Consider the following 13,354-nt stretch of genomic DNA (forward strand, 5'->3'; position numbering starts at 1 on the left):
AAACCACTGACTCAGAGATAAAATAGGTGGTCGTTTCTTAAGGAAAATTATCCATAGTATCAAACAAGAGTGGCTGACCTTTGGAGGTCTGAGGGCTGCATGACCCCCACCACAACTGCTCTAGGGGCTGGGTGGCACCAGGGGCAAGGCCAAAATGTGACCCTTGGCTGTCACAGGCACCCACACAGAAACGCACCAGAGCATGGGCATGTACGCATGCGCACGCACTCCTCCTCTGCTGATCCAGGAGTGGGGAACCTTTGGCCTGCTCTGTGTTGCTGGACTCCCAACTCGGCAAAGCCAATGGCCAGGGATGATTAAAAGTGCTGCGATCCAGGCACCATCCAGAGGGCCAAAGGTTCCCCACACCTGATCTAAGCGGAGGCGAGGGTGAAAAAAAACTACAAACACTGTTCACTTGACAGAGACGAAAGGTTCACCTGGATTTATTTTGACATTATTTTCCTTCCTTCTGAAATTGTACAAGGGGGGAAAAAGCCACACTTCCAAGGGTAGCAGGGGTGACTGTGGTTTGTGGGGCCGCACGACAGCAGTCAGGCCTGTAACAAGATTGCTACCAGGTTCTGAAAGAGTCCCGATGCATGCTTAAGCCCCACTGTGAAGCTTTTCTCTCTTGCTCTCTTGTTCCACAGCCAATGGCAAAAAGCACGTGAAATTGCGCCCTTGACAGGCCCTACCCTAACACTGCTCTCTTAAGCTACTGACATTTGACAAAGAGTTTAAGGTCTTCCAAGAACCTAATGTATTCCTTGTGCTCCAGCGCTGTGCTGAGGTCAACAAGCTCATCTGCAAACGTGTTGTCCACCCCTCGGTCAGCCAAGAAGTCCATTAGGTGGTCATACAGAGCCTGGGGAAATAGTAATTAGATGGGGAGAGAGCGTCACAAGAATGCAACGCAAACCTGGGTTTTTATTACCACAATTCCATCCCCCCTTTCCTCCAAGGAGCTCAAAGCAGAGTATGTGATTCTCCTCCCTCTCCATTCTGTCCTCACAACAACCCTGCGAGGTAGGTTAGGCTGCTAAATTGTGACTAGCCCAAGGTCGCCCAGCGAGCTTCATGGCTGAGTGGGGATTTGAACCCAGCACTCTAAGCGCTACACCACACAGGCTTTGCTGTAAACGTCACAGGGTTGTTGTGAGGATGAGACGGGGAGAAGAATCACTGAGTGCCTTGGAGGAAAGGTGGGACAAAAATGTAAATATTTAGAATTAATTATACACTGTATATAACCTGGACAAGGAGTTGGAGCCCAGTGTAGCCCCCAACTAAGCGTACCTGTGAGATACATTTATGTATTTATTTATTATTTGATTTACATCCCGCCCTTCCTCCAGCAGGAGAGTTTCACATCTGCACAACATTCTTAGGCTGGGCTGCAACTGGGTTAACTGATTTTTCTTTTTGACTTTGAAAAGGTACTCCTGATGAATCGTGCAACTTGGTGACTGACCCATGGCTATTAATTAAGTAAATTTCTATCTCACCCTTCCTCCCAGGGGAGCAGGGCGGCAAACAAATGTCAAAATACTTTTTTTAAAAATCTACATCTTCGAAAGCATCATAAAAACCATTTTTTAACAGCAGTTCCGATACAGCTGTGGACTGGGATAAGGTCTCTACTTTAAAGGCTTGTTGAAACTTGTTGCTGGACTCCAGCTCCTAGCCAGCACGGCCAGTGGTCAGGGATGACAGGAGCTGTAGTCCAGCAAATATCTGTAAGGCCACAGGTCTCCCCACCCCAAAAAAGCCTTGAGTTTTAACATCATAGTTCCTGCACAACATAGCATCCCAGAAGATGCATTCCTAGGCAGAAAATGCTTCCAGTGCCTACTTGTCCACTGAACGTTTTCCTTTTCCTAAGTTCCATTACCAACAGTGAACGAATATGTATTTTAATTGTATTTTATGTAATTTACTGTTTTTCTGACCTTCACTGGAGGAGCGGGATAAGAAAACTTTTAAATAAATAAATAATAAAATAAATAAATGCCCATTCCAAGACAATATTACGCAAGTTTCAAAGTTGCCATAAACGCTGGCGCTGAGTTTCACCCAATGCTAGTGCTGCTCAGAGGAGACCCATTGCAATTAAGGCACATGAGTGACTTAGAACTGACCCACTGCAATTAGCGGACCCGAGCAGAACTTAGTTGTCTTTACATTTTTACAAGTACGGGAACAGGGACAATGGGAATCTGCCTGAGCCAGACCATCAGTCCATCTAGCTCAGTACTGTCTACACTGACTGGCAGCAGCTCACCACGGTTCCAGGCAGGGGGTCTCTTTCAGCCCCACCTGGAGATGCCAGGGATTGAACCTGGGACCTTCTGCATGCAAGGCAGATGTTCAACCACTGAGCTACAGCCTATACTGGGTCAGACCATTGGGCCACCTAACGCAGTCCTGTCCACACTGACCGGCAGCAGCCGTCCTGGATTTTGGGCAAGGGTCTTCCTTACCCCTAGCTGGAGGCATCAGGGACTGAACGCGAAACCTTCTGCACGCAAGGCAGATGCTCCGCCGTTGAACCATGGCCCTTGCACTGCGCTACGGCTCTGCGTTTTTCACAGCCACTCCCCCCTGCAACACACAAGCTTTCTTTACATTTACACACATGCTAGGTTTGCTAGCTTTACCTATACGTGAGGCGGCTCACAGCCCAAGGGTACTGCATTTCCTTCCAACGGAAAAATGCAGTAGGGCAAAGCAAGTCTTCCCGCCTGCCACCTCAAATGCACCCGGGTTACAGATGCACCTACCCAATCAAGAGAGTCCGTGTTGAGGGTGTAGTTATTCTCCTGCCATTCCGGCTCTCCCACAGGCTGGAAGCTGATCTCCCGGATGGAGAAGATGTCATTCTCTTCGTCATCGCCCTGACCAACCTGGGTTTTTGGGGCGGGGAGGGGGGACAGTGTTAAGAACAGCCCAACTGGCACGGATGAAAATTGAGCAGGGGGTGTTTGGAAAACGGCTCTGGATGAGGTCCTCAAGGGGGTGTCGATAAGGCATACAGAGCGGCTGAATGAAGGGAATAATCTTGGGATCCCAAGTCCCACAACATGCCCGCTTTTGTCTTTGGCCACATTCCCACCGTACGTTTAATTCCACTTTGCAACAGTCATGGCTTCCCCCAAAGAATCCTGGGAAGGATTATTTGTGAAGGGTGCTGAGAGTAGTTAGGAGGTTCCCTATTCCCCTCACAGAGCTACAATCCGCAGAGGCGTCGAACAATCAACCCCTCTTCCCAGGGAACTCTGGCAATTGCCTCTGTGTGAGGGGGAACAGGGGTCTCCTAACAAACTCTCAGCATCCTCCAGAAACTACACTTCCCAGGATTCTTTGGGGGAAGCCATGACTGTTGTAAAGTGGAATAAATCTATGGTGCGCATGTGGTCTTAAACCCTTCCCTCCTCCACCCCCTTTAGTCTTGACACACACACCGCAATTGCTCCCAAAAGATGCCATTTGGAACATGGCGTAAGTCATCTCTTGCATGCCGGTCAACAGCTGGGAAGGATTTTTTTCCATCAAATGCGTAACGTGGGAGGGGAAAAAAGGGTTAAATCTCCTCCGTCCACGGGCCGGATCCTGATCCCATCACCGCCACCCACAGCTGCAGCTCCGTGTCAATAAAACAGGCGGGAAACTTGTGACCCTCCTGAAATTGGCTAGACTACAACTCCCAACTCCTAGCGGCCACATCGGCAGGGGCTGATAGGCGTCGGAGTCCAACAACATCTGAGGTCCACGGACTCCCCATTGCCCGCACTAATTAATTCAGCTTTCCCCAGCCTCCTAGTGCCCTCCAGATGGTTTGGATAGCCTTGGAGCTGAATGCAGCCCTCCAGATCTCTCCATCAGGCCCTCTGGGCTGCCCAGGCCACAAGCCTTCCCCAAGCTGCATCCCTCCGTGGCTCTGCCCCACTACCTCCTTGCGTGCTTCTGAGTGGCTGGAATGTGTCCTCCAATCATAAGAATACCTCGTTTGCCTGGATGGAGAGAGACGTGTGCCTGGACTAGGAATTGTTTCTCTCGTCTTGGATTTGGATTCTGGCATTGAGCAGGGGGCCTTACAGGCCCCTTCCAATTCTACTACTCTATGATTCTATAACGCGGACTTGGCATCCAATAGCATCTAGAAGGTGCCAGATTGAGAAAGGCTGGTTTGATGTAACACAGAGGTGGGGGTCCTTTTATCATCCTGAGGGCCACATTCCCTCCTGGGCAACCTTCCAGGGGCCATAGGCCAGTGGGCAAGTCCAGAGGCAAGAGTGGGCCGAGCGACACGTGTTACATTTTACCTCTGTACGGTAGGCGATATACTCCCGAACGCCTCTCCGTCTTTCACCCAGGCACAGAAGAGGCATTTTTAGAGTTCGAGAACACACTCCAGCCAAGCGCAAAGAACACTCTAGGGGATATGCAGCAGGGCCAGTGAGGGGTGTGGCCCAGAGAGGCTCCCAAGGGCCGGAAAGAAGCCCGTGAAGGGCTGCATTCAGCTGCTAGGCCCGAGGTTCCTCACCGCCTTTTCTAAAACAAAGGACACTCACCTCATCCTCAGGGTAGTGGCAGTCCAGCACGAGAGTCTGCTTTGTGTCATCTTTCGTGACTTCCACAACGAAGTTTGGGGTTGACGTGAGCTCGGGCTGTAAAAGACAGACAGAGGTTTCAGGGAGGTGTCTGAAGTGACACTGACCAAAGAAGGCTTTTACGTCCAAGGCCACATTCGCACCAGACATTTATTCCACTATTATTCCACTTTAGAAGGGTGCTGGGAATTGTTAGGAGACCCTAACATAGGGCTACAGTTCCCAGAGTTCTCTTCTGAGAAGAGGGACTGACTGTTAAATCACTCTGGGAATTGTAGTTCTGCGAGGAGAAAAGGAGTCTCTCAGCAAATGTCAGGACGCTTCACAAACTACACTTTCCAGGATTCTTTGGGGGAAGCCGTAACGGTTTAAAGCGGAATAAAAGTATGGTGTGGATGTGGTCCAAGAGAGAGCACCGTCCTACTACAGATGCACCCTGGATGCGATCCAGCCAAATACAAGGATTTAAATGAATGAATACTTGAACCTTCTCAGCTTTGGCCAAATCATGCCTTCCCTCAAACTTCAGGCTTGCAAGATCTACTTTGTATACCAGAGCTCCCAACCCACCAGTCAGAGCCTGACACAACTGATTTAGCCTTAGAATTGAACGATTCCCAGCCCAGAGTTTGCTTTGAGGACCAGAACAGAGCTCACAGCCTCCCTGGAGGCAACATCTGAAGTCTATGTTGAAGTTCCATTTCTGGTGGCAGGGGGCGCAGACCCCTCAATGCTGAGGGAATCACCACAGGCCCCACAGCAACCTTCCCCAAACTAGTCCCCTACAACTCCCACAACTCCCTTGAGGCCTTCCCCCGGCACCCACAAAGTCTCTGAGCACTCCTCCCAGCCCCCTTGGTCATGAGGTGGCGTGGGTGGTTATTCTGGAGCTGAAAGAGGAAGCTGACAGAGTGACACTCTTTCCCACTTCCTCTTCCAGCTCTATGATCTTTTTCTTTCTTTTTTTTAATAATTTTTATTCAAATTTTTCAAAAGACAAACAAAACAAAGTCAAAAAACATAACAATACAACAAAAAAAATAAAAATAAAATAGTTGACTTCCGATTTGTCGCAGATCAGCTATAAGTATATAATATACATCAAACCTGTCCCTTAATGTATACATACAGGATCACTTTTCTCCATAGGCTGTCTTAGTTAATTGTCAAATCCCAATATCATCATTTTATTTTGATCTTTCAACAAAAAGTCTAAGAGAGGGTTCCATTCCTTAAGAAATGCATCTGTCGATTTTTCTCTAAGTAGACATGTCAATTTATCCATCTCTACTAAGTCCATTAATTTCAATAGCCATTCTTCCGTTGTTGGTGTTGATTCCATTTTCCACTTTTGTGCATATAATAATCTTGCTGCCGTAATCATATATAATATTATTCTTCCATATTTCTTTTCTATTTGTTTATCCATAAAACCCAATAAAAAAAATTCTGGTTTTGACTGAATATTTATCTTTAGAATTTTTTGCATCATCCTACCTATCTGTGCCCAAAATGATTTTGCCTTTTTACACAGCCACCACATATGATAAAATGATCCTTCTTGTTGTTTACATTTCCAACAAACATTAGAAACATTACTATACATTTTTGACAACTTTTCTGGAGTCATGTACCAACGGTACATCATTTTATAGAAATTTTCTTTAAGATTATAGCATAGTGTAAATCTCAAGCCTTTTTTCCACATATTTTCCCATTGATCCATTTGTATGTTATAACCAAAATTTTTTGCCCACTTTACCATACACTCTTTTACTTGTGCTTCCTCCATATCCATTTTCAGTAAGAGTTTATACATTTTCGCAATTGTATTTTCATCATTTGTACACAAACCTATTTCAAAATCAGATTTACTTATTTCAAACCCATACATTTCCTTGTCCATTTTATATCTTTCTAACAATTGTAAATAGGCAAACCATTGAGAACTATATCCTTCCTTTATCAGTTGTTCTCTCTCTTTCATTATATATTCTCCATGTACATTTTCTAATAGTTCTTGATAAGTTAACCATTTCTCTTTTCCAGCCATTTCTCTTCTGTAAAACGCTTCTTGACTTGAGACACATAATGATATTTTCGAATAAAACCTTGGTTTATATTTATTCCATATTTTCAACAGAGGACGTCTTATAAAATGATTGTTAAAGTCTACATTTATTTTTACTTTGTCATACCATAGATATCCATGCCATCCCCACTTCAGGTTATGGCCCTCCAAATCCAATAGTCTTTTATTCCTCAATAAAATCTATTCCTTTATCCAGACTAGACAGCAGGCAGCAAAATAAAGTCTCAGATTTGGTAATCCCAGTCCTCCTCTTTCTTTGGCCAGCTCTATGATCTTTTTCAAGGCTTGGATTAATTGCATGGGATCCCGCTTTTCCCCAAATCCTGTGAAAAAGTGAAGTGTGTGGTCCTGCATTCTCTGTCTTTTTGGAGGGTGGGGACTAATCCAGGGGAACAGGGAAGTGACCAGAAGGGATGGCAACCACAGCACTTGCTCAAAAATCCCAATGTGCCCACGGGCCTAAAAAGTTTGGCAACCCTAGGCCTGTGGCCTCTACCACCAGCCAGGGCACCAAGGCACCCAAGGAAGGCTGCCCTCCCTGGCTGCCCATCGTGGCATGGAGAAGACCAACCTGGCTGCCATCTACAGGCCAGAGAAAGAGCAGCTGCTCCAGTGCTTATTTTCCTTCTCCCTCCCCATTCCTTTCCTTTTGTGTCGTGTCTGTTAGATTGTGAGCCTGTGGGCAGGGTCAGTCTTCTGTTAATATACGTGCAGTGTTTAGACTGTGTTAAGACACCTTATAAGTGTTAAGTATTTCATAAATGATAAGCATCTACTATATATTTTGGAAATGCGTTTGTCCATTCACCATGCATTTGGACACTGTGATGTTCCTGCTTATAGTGTAAATATGGTAAGTGCTGTTTATATAGAAGACATATGGTAAGTGGAGTTAAAGAGGAGGGGGGAGTACATGAGCAATAGAATGCTGGATGATTGGCTGAGCGTTTGAATGGCTGGGAGTATAAATGGAAGAATGACAGTTGAATCTGGGTGGATGTTGGGAGTGTGGAGAAAGAGGGAATTGGAGTTCTGATTAATAATAAGTCAAGTACAAAACAGGAATAGATGAAACCATACACTTGTGAAACATTCTAAAACTAATCTTGTTATTTCTGATATTTAATAAATATTTATTTGGTTTACCAAAGGCCTGATCCTTGGCTGGGGTTTTCACAGACCAGAAGGGAGGGCAAGGTAATTACCAAGGCTGAAGAGAAACAGTATCTAATGGTGGCAGCGGTGAAGGGAGGAATAATAACAATTCAAGTATCCAGAGCAACCCAGAGTTGTATGCGTTATCTATAAAGATACAAGGGGGTTGGGAACAGCATAAGCACGCAGTCACAAAAGTAACCAGCTAGAGAGAGACTCAGGCAAAGTCTCTGGGAGTATTGGTTATAGGACGTGACTGGTGTTGCTGCCTAGCAGGGGGATCTAGTGAGATCTGTGCTAGAGCGGAGTGAGAAACCATATAAAGGACGGTCCGGACTGGTGGTATCCCTGGTGGTGCCTAGTGAAAGGCAGTAGCCACAAGCAGGTGGGAACCTGACAGGGAGAACCAGGGGAGGGCGTCACAGACACCCCTTAGGATATTGCAACTAAATGTTGCAATGATGTCTCCTGAAATTGAGCATGTTTTCATCTGATTGGATATACTTGGATGCCATTTTGAATCAAGATGGCAGACCAAAGCTTTCAAAACGGCAAGAATCTTAACCACCGATTTCAAAACTGCACCGATCTTTTTGGTTTCTTAGAACTCCCAAGCAGAGCCCAATATTAACAACTCTGGCCTGCAGCTGTTCTTCAGGGTCTCCAGCAAAGAAGAGGCTTCCCCCATCACCCACTACGCAATTTATTTACTTTTGACACTGGAAATGTCAGGGGTTGAAATGGGGCAGTCTATATGCAAAACCACTGAGTGAGAAGAGAAGAAGAGCTGGCTGGATGAAGCCAGTGGCCCATCTACTCCACCATCCTGTTCTCACAGTGGCCAACCAGATGACCATGGGAAGCCCACAAGCAGGACCTGGGCGCAAAGAGCACACTCCCCTCCTGCAACTGGTATTCAGAAGCATGCTGCTCTGACTGTAGAGACAGAGCAGAGCCATCTTGGCTAGTAGCCGTTGATAGCCTAACCCTCCATGAATTTGTCGAATCCTCTTTTAAAGCCATCCAGGTTGGTGGCCGTCCCTGCCTCTTGTGGGAGCGAGTTCCGTAGTCTAACCACGCACCGAGCGAAGTGGTGCTTACCTCTTGCTGATCAGGTTTCTGGCCTTCTTGGGGCTCGTCAAAGCTCGGCGGAATGCTGTTGTTAATGTTGAACGAAACGGTGATCCTGCGGGACAACAAACCAGCGGTTAGCAAGCAGAAATCGCCAGCCCAACGTTTCATTGCAGTTGTGGGGAACCTTTGGCCCTCCAGACGGTGGCAATGTACACAAAAGACACACTCTTTCTTATCACACCTAAACTTATTTTACTGCCTCTGAAAACGTTGCTGTCACCAGGCTGATGCAGGAAATTGAAAAGGTATCTTTCTGCAATAGATTGTTCATGATTTTCTAATTTTAAGGTTTTCTGTGGTTTTATCACATATCTATATATTGTAAATTGATTTGATACTGTTTTATGAACAGAGGTATATAAATATATTTTAAAAAAAATAAAATACATCATAACTTAATATTTAAAATTGTAACATTTTCATTAAATGTTCAGAGCAATCCTATGCATGTTCTCTCATGAATTAAGAGGCTACTGGCCTAGTTTGCACATAACATTAAGCCATGGTTTGTTTTCATAATCCACAGGTTGTCCCACAGACAATCGAACAAACCATGGTTTTGCTTTCCAGATGGCCTTTGCAGCTTGCTAACTGTCTGGGATGGGGTGGCCAAGCAAACTATGGCTAAGGAAAGGTGGCGGATTCACACAACGGTAAACCATAGTTAAAGCAAACCAAAGTCTGCCGCCCTGGGCTCCTTCTGGGAGGAAGGGCAAGATGTAATTTTAATAAATAAGTAAGGTTCATCTGCCAACAACAAACCAAGGCTTCAACTTTGTTTTCTTGGTCGTACACAAACCATCGTTAAGCCACTGGGCAGGGTTCAGACAATCAAATAAACCACAGTTTAATAAACCACTCCTTTGTGTTGTGTGTGAACCAGGCCATTCTGTTTCATGGACCTGGTAAGTATGCACAAGACGGTGGGGTCAATGAAAGTGTAAGCGCCTTAGTGTACTAGCTTAGCGCAAGAAAGACTGTGAATGTAGCCACTGGTCAATGGCTTTGCCTTATGTTGCCTAAGTACATGCATCTTTGTTTTTTACCGTTGGGAAGTAGGAAGAAAAAACAGAAACGAGAAGTCTTGTAGTAAACAAAAGAAAATCACAATATTAAGGACTAGCAGCATGTCTGGATATCCCCAAAGCCTCCATTGGAAAAAGATGCTCTAAGGAGATTTTCTCCCAAAACTGACTTGGATCTCCACTTTACTAGAAGACATTGTCTGCCTTGAACTTCACCCCAGGCAGTCCACGCCCAGGATTAAGAGCCACAGCTCAAGACATGATCCTCCTTCCCTAGACCGTGACCAAAAATTGGGATGAGAAAGGTCCCAATCTTAAAATCAAGAAGGTGAAGTTTTGGTAAACTTCATTCTAGCCGCAACTTCTGCAGTCCCTCCCCCTTGTCACTTTAGGCCTCCCGTGCAAATCCCTTGCACGCTTACGTTTCACCAGCTACTTTCCGCACTAGCTTGGCCTCCGTGCCATGTATGTCCAGTTCCCATCCTCCGGACATCTTGGGAAGGGATTTGTGTTTCTGGATTTTCTTCTCCTCCTTGATTTCATCTGTCAGGAACTCTGCAAACGCTTTGTCACCTGCAGGTTGGGAACAACGGCACCTTTTAAAAAAACAAAACCACATGCACACACACCCCAAGTACCCAAACTCTGCCTGATACAGAAAATGCCATTCCAAAGTCATCAAAAGGGATTTGCAAGATTGTTGTTCATTTCTGCAGTGCCATCAGGTCTGTGCCTCAAGGCGCTTACAGTGTAACATTTTGACAGCAGGCATAAAGAGTAGCGTAATGACAAATTCAGAAGTGCAGGGTCCCTTCATGATAGTCACACAGCAACCCCTCACTCGCTCTCCATTGTCATTTCCATACACCTCAGTCCTTCCTCTGCGTGTCTTCTTCCATAGCCACAAAAGTCCCTAAGAGTCAATCAGCATGAAAGGGGAGCGTTTAGCTGCTAAGAAGAGTCGTCTCAATGGCTGACTCACCTCCTTTCACTCTGATTGGCTTTAATCAGCATGGAAGGACAAGGAAGCATGCTAGAATAGTATTCTCAGTGGCTAACACACTCCCCTTTCATGCTGATTGGCTCACAAGATGCTGGAGACCTGGCTTGGACCCCAAACGACTATACCCTGGGCATGAATGTGGGATCATCTGATGGGGCACTCATAGTGGTTCCTCATGCCCCTGAGGCCCAGTTGGCCTCCAGCAGGGACTGAGCCTTTAGCGTGGCAGGCCCTGCCCTGTGGAACTCCCTACAAGTAGAGGTCCGGCAGGAACCATCCATTCTTTCAGGGGTGTCCTGCAAACTGATTTTTTTAAACAGACCTTTTAACAGGAGTCCTCTTTTCTGTCCAATGCAGCAGTTACGGTTGCTTTTATTATTGTTTTTAACTATGTTTTTATTGGTTTTTAATTCTATCATATTTTTATATGCTTAATGCCATCATGATGAAAAGTGTAGCTTACAAATATTTTAATAAAATAAATAAGTAAATTTTTTAAAATGCTGGACCATCTTCTTACGCTGTTGAGGATAAGATAAAAAGAGGTTTTAACCCAATGCTCTAGGGGGGTAAAGGGGAGTTTTGGGGAGGCTGTCACCATTGTACCTCACAACACTCTTAAGCAGGCTGTATGCACACACTATTTGAATCTTTTTGAAAGCATTTTTATTCCATCTAGCTAGTAACCCCACAGTTAAAAAATATGCCTTGCTCAAAGCTTTCCCATTTCTGTACTCTCCTGTGCCTATTTTACTCAGAAGCCTCATTTTATTCAATGGGATTTACTTCCATGGGTATTGGGTTCACATTCACACCAGACATTTATGGCAGTGATTCCACTGTCATCAGTCACAGATTCCCCCAAAGAACTCTGGGAACTGTAGTTTGTGAAGGGTGCTGAGAGTTTGTTAGGAGACTTACCATTCCCAGAAACTGTTAAACCATTTGGGAAACTGTAGCTCTGTAAAAGGAATAAGGGGATCTCCTAACCACTCTCGGCACCATCCATAAACTATAATTCCCAGGATTCTTTGGGGGAAGCCAGGACTGTTTAAATCAGAATCGTAGCAGAATAAATGTTAATGGTGCGAGTGTGGCCTAGGTTGCATGCAATGCTACTCTTACTCCGCGCAGACCCATTGAAATGAATGGACCCGATTAACACAAGTCCACCAGTTTCAATGGGTCTGCTCTGAATACGACTAACATGGGTTGTCACTCAACCCCCTGCCATAGGCACTTTTAACAATGCCAGCCTATGTACTGACGCTGCAATCCTTTGCACGTTTACCTGGGAGTAAGTTCCATGGAACTCAGTGGGTCCCATTGACCTCTTGAGCAGAAGCGGGTGGGGTGGACTACAATGCCAGAATGTTAGGAGGCAGGAAACACGTGGGTTTTTTTCCCCATTTCCTGTCTGATGCAGGATACGTCTGTACGCTCAACCCCCTTCCCAAGACCTGAGCCTTTTATGAAATCAGACAGTTTAAACGCTTGCGGAGAAACTGGATCTCTACAGGCCACTTGCCCTTTCTGGAGGCTCGGATGACCCCGTGCACCTTTACAGAAAAGTAAGCCCCACTTTCGCCAATAGGGCTTCCTGCCTGGCGCAAGCCCGCCTCGGGATCGCAGCCACGCGTTTCCCGGGAAGCAATCCCCGCGGAAGACAAGGACGCCTCCTCCGGAGTAAGGGCGCCTCGGATCGCAGCGCAGCACCATGCAATTTCCCCTGGAAGCGAGCCTCCTAGTCCCAACGGGCTTCCCTCACCCATGCAAGCCTCCAGGGTCGCAGGCGCGTTTCCTCCGGAGCGAGGAGGGCGACCAAAGTCGCCTCGGAGCGCAGCGCAGCCCCTAACCCAGTGCGCTTTTCCGAAGGAGCAAAGCTTCTCGGTCGCAACGGGCTTTCCCACCCCCGGTACAAGGCTTCTCCCCTCCCAGCCCGGGTTTCCTCGGGAGCAAGGGCGCCTCGTGCGGGTCATCGCGGGGCTCACCGTCGGTGTGGAGGCCGCCGCAGGCGCAGGAGACGGAGGGCGAGCCCGGCCGCAGGAGGCCGCCGGGGCCTTGGGCAGCGCCGCGCAGGAGCCAGAGCGAGCGGGTGAAGGGCCGGGCGGCGGCGGCGGCCAGGGGCGGGCGAGGCGCTGCCAGGGGCTGGAGAGGGCGGCGCGCCACGGCGGAGAGGCGGGCGGCGGAGCGCAGAGCCCGAGCCAGCAGCATGGTGGCGGCGATGGAGGATCGAGGGAGGCGGACACACGTGGGGGGAGGAAGGCCGGATGTAAGCGGGCAGACCGGATAAAACGCGACCCGCCTCTTCCCCCTTCTTTTAAAGGCACCG

General features: G+C 47.0%; 2 protein-coding genes across 2 annotated transcripts in view; one reads left to right on the forward strand and one right to left on the reverse strand.

Annotated features, from left to right (window-relative positions):
* Window positions 1-8,898, forward strand: part of CAMKK1 (calcium/calmodulin dependent protein kinase kinase 1) — a 117,028-nt gene extending 108,130 nt beyond the window's left edge. The window contains exon 17 of the transcript XR_009759875.1: window positions 8,880-8,898. The gene's annotated coding sequence lies outside the window, so the exon portion shown is untranslated. The remainder of the gene's footprint in view (window positions 1-8,879) is intronic.
* C1QBP (complement C1q binding protein) lies at window positions 431-13,304 on the reverse strand. The gene is made up of 6 exons (XM_061605189.1): window positions 13,014-13,304; window positions 10,442-10,592; window positions 8,962-9,046; window positions 4,575-4,670; window positions 2,784-2,906; window positions 431-868 (listed from the first exon to the last, which is right to left on the reverse strand). The coding sequence occupies exons 1-6, from the start codon at window positions 13,234-13,236 to the stop codon at window positions 719-721; spliced, it is 828 nt and encodes a 275-aa protein (XP_061461173.1). The 5' UTR covers window positions 13,237-13,304; the 3' UTR covers window positions 431-718.
* Between the last annotated feature and the right edge of the window lie 50 nt (window positions 13,305-13,354).

This window comes from Rhineura floridana, chromosome 21 (genome assembly GCF_030035675.1).
Source record: "Rhineura floridana isolate rRhiFlo1 chromosome 21, rRhiFlo1.hap2, whole genome shotgun sequence".
Lineage (NCBI taxonomy): Eukaryota > Metazoa > Chordata > Lepidosauria > Squamata > Rhineuridae > Rhineura > Rhineura floridana.